This window comes from Mustela nivalis, assembly GCF_964662115.1.
Source record: "Mustela nivalis genome assembly, chromosome: 13".
NCBI lineage: Eukaryota > Metazoa > Chordata > Mammalia > Carnivora > Mustelidae > Mustela > Mustela nivalis.
Window position 1 is genome coordinate 25566826 of NC_139032.1, and position 19695 is coordinate 25586520.

Below are 19695 nucleotides of genomic sequence, written 5' to 3' on the forward strand. Positions count from 1 at the left end.
GGGAAAGCTGTCCACACAGACACACACACCCCTACACACACACACACACACACACACACACACACACACAGCACTGCGTGGTAGGCTTCTGCTGAAGAGTCTCACAGAACACCAATATCAAGACCACGATAAAGTGAGTTGAAATAAGGCTGCTTGTTGTCCAGGCACAGACAAAAACAAGGCCATTGTGCCGCACACACAGTATCAAACATCCTTCTATCTTGGCTAAACTGGGTGGCAACTGCTGAATGGCTTCCACTTCATCCTTACTCTAAACCACCCTCTTCATAGCCAAAGGTCCAACTGCCCCTGTCTTCTGACGGCATCCAATCTAGAGAGAGCTGCATCTTTAAACTCTCCCCGAAACTGTCCTCTTACTGAGCAACCTCATACACACACACAAGTCATTAGCCCAACCTGTTTGCTTCCGTTGGAGGGAACTGACTTGGTCCCATGGCCACCTTACTTGGGTTTATAGAGAGACAAATCATCAGGGAGCTGCTGAAGAACTTAAGAAGTATGGAAAAAAAAAAAAAAAAAAGCCAAAAAGTTTTTGAACTCATTACAGAGCAAAAGCTTTATTAAAAGAAATTGAGTCACAAAGAAATAAGAACAAATGTTGCACGATTTCTTTTCTCTTAGTGCCAGAAGTTCTTGGTCACGTGGCTACAAAGAATGAAGAGGTAGACCACGTGAAGAGTGGTGGGCAGCAAAGCAAAGTTTATTCAGGAATAGTACAGAGCCCCCAAAATGAAGAAACCTTTTCCCAGAAGCTTCCCCCGCAGACTTCCTCTCCAATGTCATTGGCCAGGAGATTATATACGTACCCCTTACTAAAGTAATCACAGGCAGGATAGAATTATCATCAATAAACCTTTCATATTGAGTCAGTCTGCCTTTTGAGATGAAGATGGGATCACCTTCCCTGAGTCATATACGGGAGGGATAAAGACAAAGCTACTTAGGAGGTGGTGGTGCTAGCTGCGCAGTGCAGTACGGGCATGGGTGCCGGGGGGAGCAGAGGAGTGGGTAGATGTGTTCACTATTAGTCATTGTCATTTGTAAGGTTAGTATGATAAATTTTCAGCAGATGGCAGTAAAGTGCTTGGGGAAATGATGCTTTTCCCATTCACACAGTCATAGTGAGCTGACAAGGTTGGTAGCTAACAAAAATCAAGATTATGTTAGAAGGAAGGTAGGGGCAACGGTGGGAAATGAGTGCTTGGTAGGTAACGAAATTTTGACAACATAAAGCAAATAATGAAATTTTGTTAAACCTTGTTTTTTTTAAAGTAGGCTCTATGCTCAGTGTGGGGCCCAACAGCAGGGCTTAAACTCACAACACTGAGATCAGACCTAAGCTGAGATCAAGAGTTAGGATGCTTAACTGACTGAGCCACCCAGGCACCCCTCACTGTAAGCCTTTTAAAATTAAATGTGGTAAATTCTATTTTAATGAAAAAATCCAATCCAGGTTTAAGAAAAAATTTTAAAACCTTTATTCAATTTCAATATAGTTACACTGAAGAAAAAAAAAAGAATATTAGATAGCTTTCCTAAACTGAAAATCACTATGTACAAAAACCATTGTCCATACCAATGAGAAGCTTAAAATAAGCATCAAGATTGATTTGTACAAAAGCCGCAGCATTCATATAGCAAAGACCCTACCCCGCATATCAAAGGATTAAGGTATATAAGAAACTGGTACACCTTAAGAAAAGATTCCAATTGAGTGGATGAAATATTATCACTGATGACTAATCACATTATAAGGCATGATTAATTTTAAGAGATGTGAGATTTAAAGAAAGCATTACAGTTCCTTCATTATTCCTGTCATGTGCCCACAGAAAGGGAAAATGTGATCAAAACTCAACAAGCAGACAAAAGTTGGGCATGCAGAGTAACAGGTCAGGAAACATTTTTTAAGTGAGACTGGGTAATCACATTTCTTGTTGCTCTCACGCCTACTACCTTCTCTTAATATCAAGGCAAAACTGTAGAAATGATTATGTGATACAAAAATGCCAAGTTTTCTTTGGATCTGTTTGTACTTTGGGTCAATAATAGATGCAGCGTGTGTGATGAAAGGGAATTCCCTTCATATCTGCCCTGTGGTCACGGGCATAGTCCCACAAGTAATAATCCAGAAGAACAGAATTGATCTCTCTGCTAGTTTTTTCACCCTTTTTTTCAATCAGCTCCAGAAGACAATCCCGGATCAGCTCAACACACCAAAGCGAGCAGCCTCTGATTTCTACCTCTTGCCTATCTCCATATGAGAGCATTTCTCCTGCAAGCGGGGAAAAAAACAGAGCAAGAAGTACATTAATGACATAAAATCTACACAGACCTGATTTGGGGTCATTTAAACCACTTCTAAACTTAGGCATTCATTTAAAATCACACATTCCACAAGGAGAGGGTTGCGTCCATATTCCCACGAAGAGCAGATACAGCTCCCCAATAAACAGTTGCTAAGTGCACATGGGCTCACCAGAAACTTAAAAATATGACAGCAAGATTATCAAATTCTTGAAAACAAAGGATTTAAAAACTGGATCTGGGGACGCCTGGGTGGCTCAGCTGGTTAAGCAGCTGCCTTCAGCTCAGGTCATGATCCCAGCGTCCTGGGATCGAGTCCCACATCAGGCTCCTTGCTCCGCAGGGAGCCTGCTTCTCCCTCTGACTCTGCCTTCCACTCTGTCTGCCTGTGCTCGATCTCGCTTGCTTTCTCTCTGACAAATAAATAAATAAAATCTTAAAAATAAATAAATAAATAAATAAATAAATAAAAACTGGATCTGATGCCGGGGGGCGGGGGGGGGGGACATTGCAAAACTTGGAGGACACCAAGGGGGCCAAAGAAGGAATACCTTCTTTTCGCATTTGAAAAAACTGAACATCGTCTTAGGTATATCCTAAGTGCACCAAGGAGAACCTAGGAAATCAAAGTTGTTCACCTGAGCAAGGAAGACCCTGATTGTTCTTTGGGTTCAGGATCCTCCAGACAAGCCCTCCCTGAGTATGTAGCTGTGAGGTCCACAGGCCCTGATGTCTGCGGTGCCCACCTCCAGAGTGAGCTGATCCTGCAAGATGGGCACTGGCTACGCTTTGCCACTGAGACTAGAACTGGGCTCATCAACTCAGCTGCCTATAGGATCAAAGAGACAGAGTAAGTGAACGCCACAGCCAGATGCTGGGATCTTAAATAGCATTACTTACATCCCCTCCATCCAATAAGTAACTGTAGTACTATACTGTGTCCTCCAAGAAGTCACATTCAAGTCCTAACTCCTGGTACAGGTGCACTGTGGCCTTACTTGTAACTAGGATCTTTGCAGATGCAATCAAGTTAAAATAAGGTAATACTGGATTAGGGTGGGCCTTCAATACCATGGTTGGTGTCAGTCCTAGAATCCCAGTGAAGAATCTAAATTTAGCCAAACTGGATGGGCAGTATATATAATTGGCTAAAAAATACGCCTTTGGTGAAGAGATGGGTTAAAGATAAAACAGAAAAAAACATCTGACTTCATACTAAAATAAAGTGAAAGAACTGTATTTACTCCCCTCCTCCAAAAAAAAAAAAGATAAAATGGACAGAAATCTGGGTAGTCTTCCAAGGGCTGGCCTGGAGATAATTCAGAAGAGAAGAGAGGGAAAAATACACTAAGTGCAGCTCATCATCAAATTTGAAAGATGTATCACTGAAGGCCAGTTAAGGAAGGTTCTATCTCATCTAGTCAAGCTACCTGGTTCTAGATCCCACTTAAGATAGTTTTCAAAACCTAGTGTGCTAGACTTGTGTGTACTACTTTACGTTTACAGTTTTTGTTTCTCCTCTAGTTTGCTAGTGAAGCACTTTTTGAAAAAAGTCCAACTTTGCTTAAATAAACTAAGAAGCAAAGCAATCAGTTCACACTCTGGACATAACAGAGGCAGTCACAACAGCTACAGCTGGACAGCTGGACAAGGGCCTCTGCAGTTGCAATAGATGGCAGAAGAAAATGCAGACCAGGGGCACCTGGGTGGCTCAGTTGATTAAGCCTCTGCTTTCGGATCAGGTCATGATCTCAGGGTCCTGGAATCGAGTCCCACATCAAGGCTCTCTGCTCAGCCTGCCTCCCTCCTCTCTCTGCATGCTTCTCTGCCTACTTGTGATCTCTCTCTCTCTCTGTGCCAAATAAATAAAATATTGAAAAAAAAAAAAGAAAATGCAAACCACTTTGTACAGCTATGGTGCATGATCCCTTCTCAGCAGGGTTTTCCTCACAGTAGCAGAGACAACTGCGTGCTACAAACATTCAGAAGGAGAAGATGCACAAATCATGAAAAGCTGTGAAAAGCTATGTGGGGGAGGTAGCATCTGAGCTAAGGCCTTGTGGATGTGTAGGATTTGAACTGGAAAAAAAAAAAAATTGGGGTGAGGGAAACCAGGAAAGGGAATGTTTACGGGTAGGAACAAGCAGTGTATACATGGGCCAAAAAAAGATCAGTTGCACGTGGCTACATGGGAAAGAAGCCCGGAATGCTTAAATATTTAAGGTATCCAACAATTAATGACCCACCACATGAGCATTACAACATAAGACAGCTTGTTATTTTTCAACTGAAGAAACAGAGGAACAAAATGGATTGCCCAAGGCAGCATAAAAACGAGTTAGAAGCAACCACAGCTAATAGTATCTTCATATTCTGTGTTATTCTTATTTTGGGTGATTGAAACCTATTCACAACAGAAAGTTATTCAGTCATAAAAACTACTTGCTTTGGGGCACCTGGGTGGCTCAATTAGTTAAGCATATGTGTTTGATCCGAGGGTTCTGGGATTGAGCCCCACATTGGGCCCCTGGCTCAGCAGGGAGTCTGCTTCTCCCTCTTCCTCTGCCCCTTACCCTGCTCGTGTGCGCACTCACTCTCTCGCTCTCTCTTCCTCAAATAGATAAATAAAATCCTAAAAGAAAAAAAAACTACTTGTTTCTAAAAGTAAAAAAAAAAAGCTGAAAATACTGCACCCAAGAGAGAAATTAACATGAAAATTATGCAATTATTTTTCTCATACAGACATGTTTAAAAAAGAAAAAGCTAAATATTAATTTACACTCTAAATTAACTCATTAGAATTTAAATTAAAATTTTTTAAAAAAAGCTAATTTTCACACAAACAGAATTTTCTATGCTCATCTATTAACCAAGGCTCCTGCTCTTGAGAATCAATAACTGAATCCAATAATGGTAAATAAATGAGCCTAGAAAATCAAATGACTTGGGTGCCTGGGTGGCTCAGTGGGTTAAAGCATCTGCCTTCAGCTCCGGTCATGGTCCCAAGGTCTTGGGATCCAGTCCCGCATCCCATCGGGCTCTCTGCTCAGCAGGGAGCCTGCTTCCTCCTCTCTCTCTGCCTGCCTCTCTGCCTACTTGTGATCTCTGTCTGTCAAATAAACAAACTCCTAAAAAAAAAAAAAAAAAGAAAAGAAAAGAAAAGAAAGTGACTCCTGCAAAGTAACCCAGTAGCAGACGACCTTGGAGCCTCCTGACTTGAAACGCACTGCATGTTACCCATATCTCAGGCCACCTTTTACTTCATAGGGTAGTGTGCTCTTCACTGCTTAATTAATACTCTTCTAACACTACACCAGAAGGACCTAGCGTCCATCACACACCTTCAGGTAACAGAGACTTTGGTTTCATTTTATTATGAGGTTCTTAAACTATAATGACCAAATAGTGTAATTTCCTATATTCTACAGTGTAAACAACAACAAAAAGCAATTTTCTCTTATTTCAATTGCCCCTGCATTTTTCTTTACATGTGCTTTTAACAATAAACAGTACTTTTTTTTTTTTTTTTTTTTTAGGAAAGGACAACTCATGTGAAAGAAACCAGACAGAGACTCAACCACAATTCATAGTATTACAAAGAATGTCTTAATTAAACTGGCAAACCTTTGAGTAGCTTTTCCAGTAGTTCCTTGGAGTACTTCAGGGCTCCCAGGTGAACAAGAACCTGAGGTAATCTATAGTCGGCAAACATGGTGATACTGGAGATGTCTTTAAAGCAGCCGTCTCCTTTCCCCTCTAATACACTCCACGTATCCGCCACAAGGATTTGGGCCCGTTTGTAAAAAGAAATTCTTTTCCCCTGATGAGTGAAGAGAACATAAATGTCACCTGGGTATCTGCTAGCTTTTATGTACGCTATTAAAAAAGGGCACACATTGAAAACATTTCTCAAGGGTGCGATAATTTTAGTGTTGGTAAGAATTTATGAACCTTTTACAGGAAAAAAAAAGGGAGTCTAATAAATATTAAATTATCTTTTTCACTCCAAATTTACTTCCTGTATTTTTTAAGGCACATCAAATACAACTGTGGTAATTGTGGTTATTATTGAATGTTCTTTTTTAATGACATTACCTCATATATATATTCCTGTGTCATTATAACCCACCTGCTTATTCTTTTTTTTTTTTTTTTTTTTTTTAAGATTTTATTTATTTATTTGACAGAGAGAGTTCACAGTAGGCAGAGAGGCAGGCAGAGAGAGAGAGAGAAGCAGGCTCCCTGTTGAGCAGAGAGCCCGATGCGGGACTCGATCCCAGGATCCTGAGATCATGACCTGAGCCGAAGGCAGCGGCTTAACCCACTGAGCCACCCAGGCGCCCCTGCTTATTCTTTTTAATGACTCAGTATTTCTTTAGAAAGCTTCTTAAATTTTTCTAACTGCAACATAATTCATGTTAATTGTATAAAATACAGAAGAATATAAAGAAGAAAACAAAAATTCTTAAATTCATTTCTGAAGAGAATCACAATATTCAATTTTTAACTGCTGCCATTCAGATAATATGATAAACATATTCCAGAGATGAAGACATAACTGATCAATAGCCAGAATTTATCAACTTTACCTTTTTGGAAACGGTCAAAATCAATATGTAAACCCACATAACAAAATACACTTTAATTATATTTATACAACAAAGCAGCAAATTTAACCAGGCATTATAGGATAGTGGGTATAATTTAACTCAAAAATTCTCTACAAAACTATGAATGCAGATCAGCATAAACTCTGGAAAGATAGGATAGTTACAATCTAATCCTAATCCCAAAGGTAATAATCTCAAATCATTGTTTATAGCTGCTTGTCTGCAACCATGCTAAAAGAGAATCATCATTATTACTGGCTCCTCAAATTTATCCTGACCACCTTGGAGAATGTTTTAATAAGTAAATGACATAAGTAATTAAATAAAAAATGAAATTAAATCCTTCAAGGAAAGGTTCCATGTGAAAATTCCTTAAGATGATAACATAGATTCCTTTATTTACTAAAAAACTCCAATGATACTCTGTCCTAATGAGAAACAACCTACTATTGCCTAACCTTAAGATGTACCTATTGCAATCAATCCAGAACTACTTTTACTAAGTAAATTGCCTAAGATCACCTTTAAGAAATTCAGTATCTTGTTTTCAAGAGTAAACACACACGCTCATTTTCTGACATGATGTAATGTCTATAAATTAGAGTGGGGGTTGGCAGGAACAAATCACCATTAAGTATCGCTAGGGGCTCCTGGGTGGCTCAGTCAACTTAAGTGTCTGACTTTGCCTCAGGTCATGATCTCAGGCTTTATATTCAGCAGGGAGTCTGCTAGTCCCTCTGCCCCTCCCCCCACTCCTGCAGGCTCGCTTTCTCTTTCTCTCCCTCTCACATAAATAAAACCATAAAAAAAGGGCGCCTGGGTGGCTCAGTGGGTTAAGCCGCTGCCTTCGGCTCAGGTCATGATCTCAGAGTCCTGGGATCGAGTCCCGCATCGGGCTCTCTGCTCAGCGGAGAGCCTGCTTCCCTCTCTCTCTGCCTGCCTCTCCATCTACTTGTGATTTCTCTCTGTTAAATAAATGAATAAAATCTTAAAAAAAAAAAAAAAAAACTATGGTTCTTATTAAAAAAAAAAAAAAAAAAAAACATAAAAAAAAGTAACCGTACATCATCTGGGAATAGTCTATAGTTCCAAACCTAATAAAATATGCTAACCTGGAAATTGTTGGACTGGAAACTACATGGTAGTTTCCTGGTATAAACCTGGTAACTAGGTTTATATTCAATATAAACTAGGTTTATATTCAAGTCTAATGTATTAAAGGTAAGATATAAAACTTAATATAAAAAATAAAATTGTATTATTCTATCATGTTAATGTAATACATAGAAGGTATTATCTCCTATTTTTAATAAGATCCAAAGATCAAACTGGAAAAATACAGGAACCAGACTTATGTAACAAAATCAGTGCTAGCATCTAACAAAACATAAATTGTCACATCATGACCACAGTTTCCATGGTAGCCAATGAGTATATCACAAAGATTAGATTATAATACCCTTGAAAAACACAAAACAAAAAATAAGATTTAAGTGAGGACTCTAAAAATAAATTCAAGTCATCTATAAAACATTTTCTTCACAAGTTGACATGGTTTTAGTAATCAAATGATTTTAGTAATCAAATTCTTCATCTCTAAAATATTAACTGATATCACTGAAAATACCAGCAAATTCCAAAATAACAATTCCCTACATGTCCCATAATATTGCTTGGTGAATAAAATATTTTCAAAGGAGTACCTTCAAAGATTTTATTTATTTATTTATTTATTTGACAGAGAGAGAGACAGACAGACAGACAGACAGCAAGAGAGGGAACACAAGCAAGGGGAGTGGGAGAAAGAGAAGCAGGCTCCCTGTCGTGCAGGGAGCCCAATGAGGGCCTTGATCCCGGGACCCGGGATCATGACGTGAGCCAAAGGCAGACGCTTAATGATTGAGCCACCAAGGTGCCCCAAAAAAGTACCTTTATAAAATAATTATTAGCAATGAAAAAAAAATCCATGACCACGAGTTGATTATCTTCAACACATTTATCATGAACAAATTAAGAAAGGTCAAGAATTACAAATGCTTGGGGCACCCGCATGGCTCAGTCCTTAGTGTCTGCCTTTGGCTCGGGTTATGATCCCAGGGTCCTGGGATGAAACCCAGCATCAGGCTCCCTGCTCGGTGGGAGGCCTGCTTCTCCCTCTCCCTCTGCTTGAGTTCTCTCTCACACTGCCTCTCTCTCTCTCTCAAATAAATAAAATCTTTAAAAAATTACAAATGCTTAAAAGTAACATAAAATGTTGATTAAAATATCAAAAAAGGGGCTGCCAGGGTGGCTCCGTCAGTTAAGTGGCTACTTTCCGCTCAGGTCATGATCCCAGGGTCCTGGGATTGAGTCTCGCAAGGGCTCCTTACTCAGTGGGGGGCCTGCTTCTCCCTCTGCCTGCTGCTCCCCCTGCTTGTACTCTAGCTCTCTCTCTCTCTCTCATGTGTGCTCTCTCTCTAGCAAATAAATTAATAAAAATCTTAAAAAAAATAAAGTAGCAAAAAAGACCATACATGCACATTTATCAGTATGTCAGAGTAAAGACAATAGCCCGAGGGAAGCTGATTTCTGCATTAGGACTTTTGCATTGCTACTACATGCTCCAAATCAGTTACTTTAGAAATACATCTGAATTTTGGGACGCCTGGGTGGCTCAGTTGGTTAAGCAGCTGCCTTTGGCTCAGGTCATGATCCCGGGGTCCTGGGATGGAGTGCCGCATCGGGATCCTTGCTCGGCAGGGAGCCTGCTTCTCCCTCTGCCTCTGCCTGCCTCTCTGTCTGCCTGTGCTCACTCGCTCTCTCTCCCTCTGTCTCTGACAAATAAATAAATAAAATCATTAAAAAAAAAAATAAAAGAAATATATCTGAATTTTAAAGCTTTCTGACTGATTCTGGAGTACACCAGGTTGGGAAATCACTGATTTAAAGTCTGTCTGAATTAAAATTTTCTAAGTTTATCAATTTGTTTAGAATGTTTAAAAACAGGTGATAATCTCAGTAAATAGATATATGTTAAAAAGCAATTATGACTATTTTATGCAACTTGTTAAATATTAAAAAATACAGCAACCAATACCATCACCATGTCATGAAGGGGCTGGAAAAAGAGCACTCTCCTTTGTTGCTGCTGACTATCTTTGTTCCCTTTCTGGAGAACCGTTAGCACTTTTCTGTATTATAAGCCTGAGAATCCAGGCCATGCTCTGACTCAGCAATTCCACTACTATGATTCCATTCTAAGAAAATAATTACAAGTATTAAACGATTGTGCAGTATTGCTTATTATCACATAAAACCGAAAACATGACATAAAATTCAATTTAAAAAATAAAACTATATCAAACATAATTACTGCAATAAAATAGTTGGGCAAATAATTATGGGACTGTACATCCATATAGTGGAATACTGTGAAGTCATTAAAAATGGTACTATGAAAAAAAATTGTGCTGTGAGAGAGTTGTTATTATTTTTTAATGGGGCACCTGGGTGGCTCAGTCAGTTAAGCATCTGACTCTTGGTTTTGACTCAGGTCATGATCTCGGGGTCCTGGAATCAATCCCTAGGTGGGGCTCCCTGTACAGAGGGGAGTCTGCTTGTTGCCTGTCTGCCCCTATCCTGTTTCATGCTTTTTCTTAAATCTTAAAGATTTAAGTAAAGAAATCTTAAAACAAAAACAAAAACAAAAAACATACACTTGATTTTAACACCTTCTCAACTTCAAAAGCAGTCCTAAAAGGCTCAGAATTCCTCTTGATTTGGAGTTAATTGCCCAAAGTAATTTATGTATATTTTATTTCATTTAAAAATATTTTATTTTTAAGCAATCTCTACACCCAACATGGGGCTTGAATTTACAACCCCAAGATTATGAGTCACTTGCTGTACAGAATAAACTAGCCAGGCCACCCTTCCTTATTTACATATATTTTAAAGGAGTATGCAAAGATAACTGTAAATTGACTAACAAAGCAACCACTCTGTGGTCAGTGCTATGTTAGGATGTTTAGGAATCATGGGAACTATCTCACTTTTGTCTAACACCAATGATAATCTTTTGAAAAAATAAGTGAAAAAATATAATATTCCTTTAACAAAGTGTCAAAATCCATAAGTATGATTTTTGTTACATTTTGGGGATTTTCCTTTTTTTTTTTAAAGATTTTCTTTATTTAGGGGTGCCTGGGTGGCTCAGTGGGTTAAAGCCTCTGCCTTCGGCTCAGGTCATGATCCCAGAGTCCTGGGATCGAGCCCCACATCGGGCTCTCTGCTCAGTGGTGAGTCTGCTTCCCCCTCTCTCTATGCCTGCCTCTCTGACTACTTGTGATCTCTCTCTGTCAAATAAATAAAGAAAATCTTTAAAAAAAAAAAAAAAAAAAGATTTTCTTTTTCCCACATCGGGTTCCCTGCTCAGTGGAAGCCTGCTTCTCTCTCTCCCTCTGCTGCTCCTCCTGCTTGCGTTCTCTCTCTCTCTCAAATAAATAAAATCTTAAAAAAAAAATTGAGGGGCACCTGGGTGGCTCAGTGGGTTAAAGCCTCTGCCTTCAGCTCAGGTCATGATCTCTGGGTCCTGGGATGGAGCCCCACATGGAGCTCTCTGCTCAGCAGGGAGCCTGCCCCTCCTTTCTCTGCCTGCCTCTCTGCCTACTTATGATCTCTCTATCTGTCAAATAAATAAATAAAATCTTCTTAAAAAATTGAATTTTTCAACAAAGCAAATCAAAAGCACTGTGCTATAATAAAACAGAAACTCAGCAAATTACTTACTAAATTGGTATTATCATCTACGAAAGAAGAAGAAGTTCATTCTTTCTTCCACAAAAATAAAAACTCTGGACTACTTCTAAGCAAACAAACCACACAGCGTCATGAATTTATTCCATCCTGAAGTCATCCTAAATTTACTCTCAGCCCTTCTTCTGCTATAACCAATGTTGATTCTGGAATACATGGATTCTTAGCCACATGAATGACAATCTGAGTTTTTCATACACTAATACACTGATGGCCTGAATGATGAACCAAGGAACATAATCCAGAATTTCCTTAAAAAAGGCCGTAATAACATACTTTAAAGACAAAGATAGAGGCATCTGGGTGGCTCAGTGGGCTCAGGTCCTGATTCCTGGGATGGAGCCCCACATCAGGCTCCCTGCTCAATGGGGAGTTGGCTTCTCCCTCAGCCACTCCCCCTCTTCGTGCTCTCCAGCCCCTACCCCACCCCACCTCATCTCACACACTCTCTAATAAATAAAAATCTTAAAAACAAAATAAAACAAAGATAAATCTCAAAGTAACCTCTGTATTAGCAAAACAGTTAATCAGAACAAAATGAAATTTGGCAGCGGCCTAGGACCTCTTTTCTAGGAATGCCTTTGCCCCATCCAGATGATCAGAATCGGCCAGGAATTTTATAATGGTACCTGAGAGGATGTCTACCTCTCTCCCCACCCCCCCACAGTGGTTGAAGCAATAAGATGCAAAATTCATGAACACCTTCTACTTCAGGGAGAAAGCTAGTCTGCAGTCACAAGAAATACAGAGCCAACAGAAGCAAAGAGGAGACAAGGAGACACTGAATCCTGATGGCACTGAGTCCTTGATCCTAGATGTTCCTATCTCCCCAATTCTTCATTTTGCTTAAGGTTTTTCTAGTTTTGTGTCTGTCACTTGCAATTAAAAGAAATTTTTTTTAAGATTTTATTTATTTATTTGACAGACAAAGATCACAAGTAGGCTAGAGAGGCAGGCGGGGGCGGGGGGCAGGGGGCGGGGAGCAGGCTCCCTGCTGAGCAGAGAGCCCAATGTGGGGCTCAATCCCAGGACCCTGGGATCATGACCTGAGCTGAAGGCAGAGGCTGTAACCCACTGAGCCACCCAGGAGCCCTGCAATTAAAAGAATCTTAACAGGGGTCCCTAGGTGGCTCAGATGGTTAAGCATCTGCCTTTGGTCAAGTCATGATCTCCAGGTCCTGGACAGAGCCCCACATGAGGCTCCCTGCTCAGCGGGGAATCTGTTTCTTCCTCTGCCTCTCCCCCATGCTCATGCTGGCTCTCGCTCTCTCTCTCTCAAATGAATAAAACTTTTAAAAGATAAAAGAAAAGAATCTTCTGATCCTTAGATTTCAGAACTCTGTTCCAACACGGCCTAAGAGACCTTTCCAAAAAAGACCATAGTGATGAATCAAGAGACACAGACACACCAAATTCACAGATCAACTGAAAATCCCCATCAAGGCATTTTACCAAAATCCTTCCCCAGGTTACGCTATCAAACAAAGACTTGCTTTAGAAGTCAACACCGATGAGTCTAGAATCCAGACTTGGTTTCAGAATTGAAGAGCTAGGCACCAGTGCCAGAAAAAACACAGAACCCGATGAGGACTTAGAATCAAGCCAAGATCAAGATCACTCTGAAGAGGAGATTGAAAGTGGAGAAGACAGATGGTGCTATTCCAGCTATACTTTCTCATAACTACACACCCTCATCGAGGTATTTACAAACAACCCTTATCCTGGCATTGATATAAGAGAGCAACTTGTTAAAGTAATTGGCATTCCAGAGTCAGGAGTCCAAGTAGGCGATGAAGAATTTGACTGCTCCATCTCCCAGGGATGGAGACTATGGGAAGGGGAGCCATGTGGACATGACAGACACATTCCCACTCCAGGACCTTTCCACAAGCTGTTCTCTCCATCTGGTAGGTTCTAGCCCAGGTTCCCTCAAGACAGTTCTCACCCCCTTCAGTTCTTTTTCGTTGTAATCAATAGTTTTGTTTTGTTTTGTTTTAGTCATCTTTTTACTGCACTTATTGCTAATATTTTAAAAATTTAAAAAAATATAACCAGGGGCGCCTGGGTGGCTCAGTGGTTTGGGCTGCTGCCTTCGGCTCGGGTCATGATCTCAGGGTCCTGGGATCGAGCCCCACATCGGGCTCTCTGCTCCGCAGGAAGCCTGCTTCCCTCTTTCTCTCTCTCTCTCTCTGCCTGCCTCTCTGCCTACTTGTGATCTCTGTCTGTCAAATAAATAAATAAAATCTTAAAAAATATATATATAACTATAACATACAAAATCGGGCCTCTCTCACTTTACAGAGTTCAAAAGCTAGCTATTTATTTCCTGACTAAATGACGTATGATAAACCAGTTAACGTTTCTCTCTAGACTTTGGATCCTGGTCTGCAAACAGGACAATAATAATCCTTGTCCTTAGGCCCCACAGAGCTCTTCCGTGGATCTAATGAGAATGTACTTGCAAACACCTTGTAAATAATAAAAAGCGATTTAAACAATATTACTGGTAATTTCTGTTAGTTGTTGCATTGTGATTTCAAAAGGGCAGGTTAAAAATTTCAATATGGGGGCACCTGGGTGGCTCAGTGGGTTAAGCCGCTGCCTTCCGCTCAGGTCATAATCTCAGGGTCCTGGGTTCGAGTCCCGCATTGGGCTCTCTGCTCAGCAGGGAACCTGCTTTCCTCTCTCTCTCTGCCTGCCTCACTGTCTACTTGTGATCTCTGTCTGTCAAATAAATAAATAAAATCTTTTAAAAAAATTTCAATATGATTTAAGCACCTATGAACTTATTCAATAGATTTATATTGTGTGATTCCTCTGAAGGTGCTTTCAATTTTTTGTCACAGTTAAAATACACAACGATAACGAATTCTCAAAGAATTTTATAAAAACAGAACCCAGTTATACAGTGGGAAGGTATACCAAATGTTTACCACTTTATAAGTACATCTGTTTAAAGAAAAAGAAAATAACACTTCAAGTATTCCATGTGTGAAAAATATATATATACATGTTAGAGCCTCAAAAAATACTTATTAGAGAGAATTTAGAAACACATTCTGATTTTCATTCAATGAAGTAAATATTTTGAAGTTGTTCAAGGACCTCAATGTCCCTGAGTTGCATCATACTGAAGGTTCAGTGTTTTGTAGGTCTGAAACATTTTAAAAGGACAAAGAAGAAAGAATAAAGGAAACACATTAAAAAGAAAACTAAGAAAAGTAACGTCTTTGAAACCCTACTTAACAATCTTGTTACTGTTCCTTGTCCACAAGGAAGGAACTTCAAACCTTAAGTTTTTATTCTCAAAAGGAATTTCGGAAGTAAAAAAGTCAATTACGAGAGGACCATTAATTCTAAATCCCCAACAGAAGCAGCTCACCTCAAACTGAGTCACATCTCTGTAAGAAGGAAAGCTTTCAACTACCAGGTGCATTAACTTCTGTGCACTTTTTTCACTTTTTCGAACACAATTAAGAAAAGAGCCTTCAAACTTCTCAAGCAGAATTTTCCCGGTTTCATTAAGAATCCGATGTCTCTCTTCGATCAAAGGCATCGGAACGTCCGTGTCAGAACGGAATATATGCTGAACCTGTTCTAGGGTCACTGTGGCATAGTAGGAGGCACTGGTTATAGGTATCCCTTAGGGAAAAAAGAACAATATCATACTTTTATATTCATCAGATCCTTACTTTTACAACATGAGAAAGCAAATGAGTGTTACAGGAATGCACTAAAAGGGGATGAAGAATTCCAAGATCAGAAGCATACCCTTCATTTTCTATTGACTCGTCTGTACTTACTCATCTGTTTCTAGCAATTGTTATATTACATCAAATATATTTTGACTGCATAAAATGCGTTGTATTTGTCCCTTTGTTCTTCAGATGTCATCAAAGTGGCATTCTTTAGAAATCTTGTATGCTTAGCTGCCATGATGACAAGTATTAGGATCATTTCTCACTAAGGACTTAACTCCAGCCTCTTCTCACATTTGTATTGTAAGCAGGTAAGAGCTGCTACTTGAAGCAATGAAGAACTTCAAGTTCGCCTTATTAACATATGCCATTTCCCGACTCCTTCCTCGGGACCCTCCCGGTAAACCGAAACCTCAGTTTGTGGGGTCTGACCTAGAGAAGGGCACCAACCTTCATCGAGGGCTCTGTTGACCGCGGCGCACAGGGACCAGTACCCACTGTACGTTTTCCCCCTATAGCCCACCAGACATTTGTGCTCTTCGTGCTCCGACCAGAAAGAGAAGTTGAGCGTGTCTGTCACGAACACCCAGTTGACTGCGGCCTCGTCGGCGGCCCTGGGATTCAGCTCGTGAAGTGCCTTCCAGCTCCCCAGGTCCAGCTCGGGGCCCGAGACCTTGGCGAGCAAGAGCTCGGCCACCCTCCGCACGCCTCCGCCGTCGATGAACACATCCCGACTATTCTCTGCAATGAATTTTGCGGACTCTCTGGGAGTTAGGGGCCCGTCCATCTCACCCTTCCCTTTAGGACTGGAGAACCGCGCTTTCACTAGCGGGCTGGCCAAACCAGCTTCCCTCTCTGAGAGGCGCAACAGTACGGGTCCTGCAGCTCTCCCTCCCTAGCCACCTTGGGATCACCGCCCTCCCGGGACCGCACTGAAACCCCACAGCGCGGCCAACTTCCGGGTTCCCTCCCTCCACCGGGCACTCCTAGGGAGCGACCGAAGCCGCGGGATCTTCCGCCTGGCCAAGACCTGAGGCACTTCCGGGAGAGCAGCCCCGCCCACTCCTGCCCGGGAGCGCGATTAGCACCCATTTCCGGTTCCGAAAGTACGGAAACTGGCCGGAGAGTCCGACGAGAGCCTGCCGGCAATTGCGCTCCCTCTGGCCCAGGCGTGGAGCTCCGCCATTTTGTGCACGTTTCCACCCACGCCCCCCTTCGGGCACGTGGTTCTGCGGCGCGCCGCGGTGGCCGGAATCGCGACGACTCCAAGCGGTGTGCGGCGCTGCCCTCCCTTGGTTCCCGCCACTCCCCTTCCCCTAGGGGGCAAAATGTGGGCAATTTGGCCTCGGCGACGCCCGCTTCCGGGTTCCTGGGCCGCGACGAGCCCGAAAGCGCCCATTCCGGTGATGGGGAGCTCATTGGCCCCCAGGCTCTGGCACGGGTTGGACGGTCCTCCACAACCCCATCTCCCAGGCAGGTCTCTTGTGCTAAATTACTGACCTATTCGGAGGGCGTATGGACGTTTAAGATTAACTGAGACGTTCGGATGAAGAAACAAATGTATTGAATTGTTAAATTAACTGTGTGCCTGGAATTGTGCTTTTCGTGCTGAATCTCATATAGGCCTGGCTGTGGCAACAGCCGGCGGTTGTACTCCCGGTTTTGCAAGACAACCTGTATGGTTTCAGCGGTTAGCCCTGGTCACAGCAGTGGTCTGGGTTGGGATTCAAACCCTTGTTTATCAGTCCTCAAGTCTGGGGCACTTTCTGTGAACCAAACTCACCCATGCCAGCCATTCTGGTAAGTAGTGACTAAATTAGTGGCCCTAGAGGAAATAAGCATCACTTTACAGCCCCAAACTATTTTTGTTGTTTTTAAGTAATCTCTGTATACCCAACATGGGGCTCAAACTCCCCAAACTTCAAAAAAAAGTATTTTTTAATGGGATGAGGAGAGAGGTACCCTAGTCAATTACTGATGATCCAAATTTGCCTACTGAAATTTTAGTATAGAAGCAATGTACTTGCTCTCTGTCAGAGACTTAAATCTCCATGGATAATACTAAATGTTCGTGCCTTTCTGAAAACCCACTATTAAAAGTAACAGTAGTCATCCCTCATTATTGACAGTAAAGAATCTTGGAATTAAGAGAATTTTTGGAGGATTTGGAATTTTTTTTAAGTTTGACAACTGTGCCCCCAGAGAAGCAGAACATCATCTTCATCTCTACAGTTTCTTCATTTTGGTAAGAAAAAGAAATTTTTAAGAATTTCATTATAGGGGTGCCTGGGTGGCTCAGTGGGTTAAGCCGCTGTCTTTGGCTCAGGTCATGATCTCAGGCTCCTGGGATCAAGCCCCACATCTGGCTCTCTGCTCAGCGGGGAGCCTGCTTCCCTCTCTCTCTCTGCCTGCCTCTCCATCTACTTGTGATTTCTCTCTGTCAAATAAATAAATAAAACCTTAAAAAAAAATCTTAAAAAAAAAAAAAAAGAATTTCATTATAGGGGCGCCTGGGTGGTTCAGTGGGTTGAGCCACTGCTTTCCGCTCAGGTCATGATGTCAGGGTCCTGGGATCAAGTCCTACATCAGGCTCTCTGCTCAGCGGAAGCCTGCTTACCTTCCTCTCTCTCTGCCTACTTGTGATCTCTCTCTGTCAAATAAATAAATAAAATCTTTAAAGAAAAAAAAAAGGAATTTCATTATAATTTGCTTTCCCAGAAGAAGTCACTAGTACATTAATACATTACTGTTATTGTAATCTGTTGACTTGGGATTTTTCTGTCTACCCCAGCATCTCTAAGCTTTGGGAGTCAAAGTCATTAGTAAAAGGGGTGCCTGGGTGATAGCTGATTAAGCATCCGCCTTTGGGTCAAGTCATGATCTCCATGTCCTGGGATCCTGATCCCCCTATGGGGCTACCTGCTCAACAGGAAGTCTGCTTCTTCCTCTCGGTCTGCCCTTTTGCTCCGTGACCGCCAACCCCACTCATGCTTGCTTTCTCTCTTGCTCTCGTCTCTCAAATAAATAAAAGCTTCTAGAAAAAAATTGATTAGCAAGAAAATCTGGCAATCTACAAAATAATTCAGGAGGTTATATAATTTAGGCCATTTTTCTCTCACAGAGACTTACTGACAGAGAAGGAAAACCAACAACTTAGATCCTAGTGTGTGCAGGATATTGAGTCAGACACTAGTAGTAGGATAAATAAGAAAAGCTTCCTTCTCTCAACTTATTGTTGAGATAAGCATAAATTTTGCATCGTAGGTGGGCTTATTTTTTTAATATGTGGTCAAGATGTTAGGAATACAAAAAGGGAGTTCTTTACCTACTCAATATCCTTTCCCTCCTTCCTTCCCGACAGATTCCTGATGTTGTTCAGGAATCCCTCTTATCCACAGGTGGTATAGCTCAGCATCTTGAGCTCCAGGAGTGGTCTGGACTTGCTTAAGGTAATATCACCCTCTTGCAAGGGACAGGGTTAGGATCATTTATGTTCCCCAGTTCACCTCAGTGAATCGCAAAGATAGGTTTGTAGGATACTTCCAGAAAGAGATGCTTTTCAGGAGAACTTCCAGAAGAGATTCATGTTCTCTCTAGACATGATTGAGCATGGATATGACGTGTGAAATTGTTACCATCCTTTTGACGGCAACCTGTGTACAAGGTCAACACATGGGGGAAGCCAAAAGAATAGCAGAGAAATGGAGCTAGAATAATGGGATTATGTCAGCTCTTAAGTCTGTCCCACTTTTGGATCTCATTATGTGAGTTAATAAACTTCCTTATAATTTAAAGCAATTTTGAGTTGGGTTTTCTGTAACTTGCTATGAAAGCTTCCTATCTTGCACAGGTGGCAAATACAGACATGGTCCCTGACACCTTGTGATCTAGTGAGGAAGGCAGACAGTCGAATGGGTAGTATTATACTTCAAGCAACAGAAAATTACATTATAGTGACTAAATACAAAGGGGATTGTTTTTCTCATATAATAAGTCCATAGTCGGTGTGCCTGTGTGAAAATGCCAGCAAGAAACTAGGCTCCTTGCTTTCTGTATCACTAGGGATACCTAGAGATACCTTTTTGTTTTTTGTTTTTTTGGTCGTTATGGTTGTAGGATGGCTCTACCCTAATGGGCATTGTGTTCACAGAAAGAAGGATGAAATTAAAAGGGGCAAAGAGCCAAAGGAACATGCCTGATGAGTTTTTTTTCTTTTGAAAATCTTTGCCGGGAGCTCTGCCCTGCAGACATAGGCTTTTGAAGAG

General features: G+C 41.3%; 1 protein-coding gene and 1 long non-coding RNA gene across 2 annotated transcripts; one reads left to right on the top strand and one right to left on the bottom strand.

The window, feature by feature from the left end:
- Positions 1–1475: 1475 nt before the first annotated feature.
- Positions 1476–16726, bottom strand: QNG1 (Q-nucleotide N-glycosylase 1). The gene is made up of 4 exons (XM_082695262.1): positions 15881–16726; positions 15115–15374; positions 5953–6148; positions 1476–2296 (listed from the first exon to the last, which is right to left on the bottom strand). The coding sequence occupies exons 1-4, from the start codon at positions 16215–16217 to the stop codon at positions 2064–2066; spliced, it is 1026 nt and encodes a 341-aa protein (XP_082551388.1). The 5' UTR covers positions 16218–16726; the 3' UTR covers positions 1476–2063.
- Positions 16727–16793: 67 nt separating this feature from the next.
- LOC309846400 lies at positions 16794–19228 on the top strand. Its single transcript, XR_014301915.1, has 3 exons — positions 16794–17230; positions 17560–17675; positions 18792–19228. It is a non-coding gene; the product is annotated as an uncharacterized lncRNA (long non-coding RNA).
- The last annotated feature ends 467 nt before the right edge of the window (positions 19229–19695 follow it).

Coding starts and splice junctions, on each gene's coding strand:
- QNG1 (XM_082695262.1), bottom strand. CDS start 16,217: ATGGACGGGCCCCTAACTCCCAGAGAGTCCGCAAAATTCATTGCAGAG. Junction 15,375..15,880: donor CAACAGAGCCCTCGATGAAG/GTTGGTGCCCTT, acceptor TTTTTCCCTAAG/GGATACCTATAACCAGTGCC. Junction 6,149..15,114: donor GAGATGTGACTCAGTTTGAG/GTGAGCTGCTTC, acceptor TTCACTCATCAG/GGGAAAAGAATTTCTTTTTA.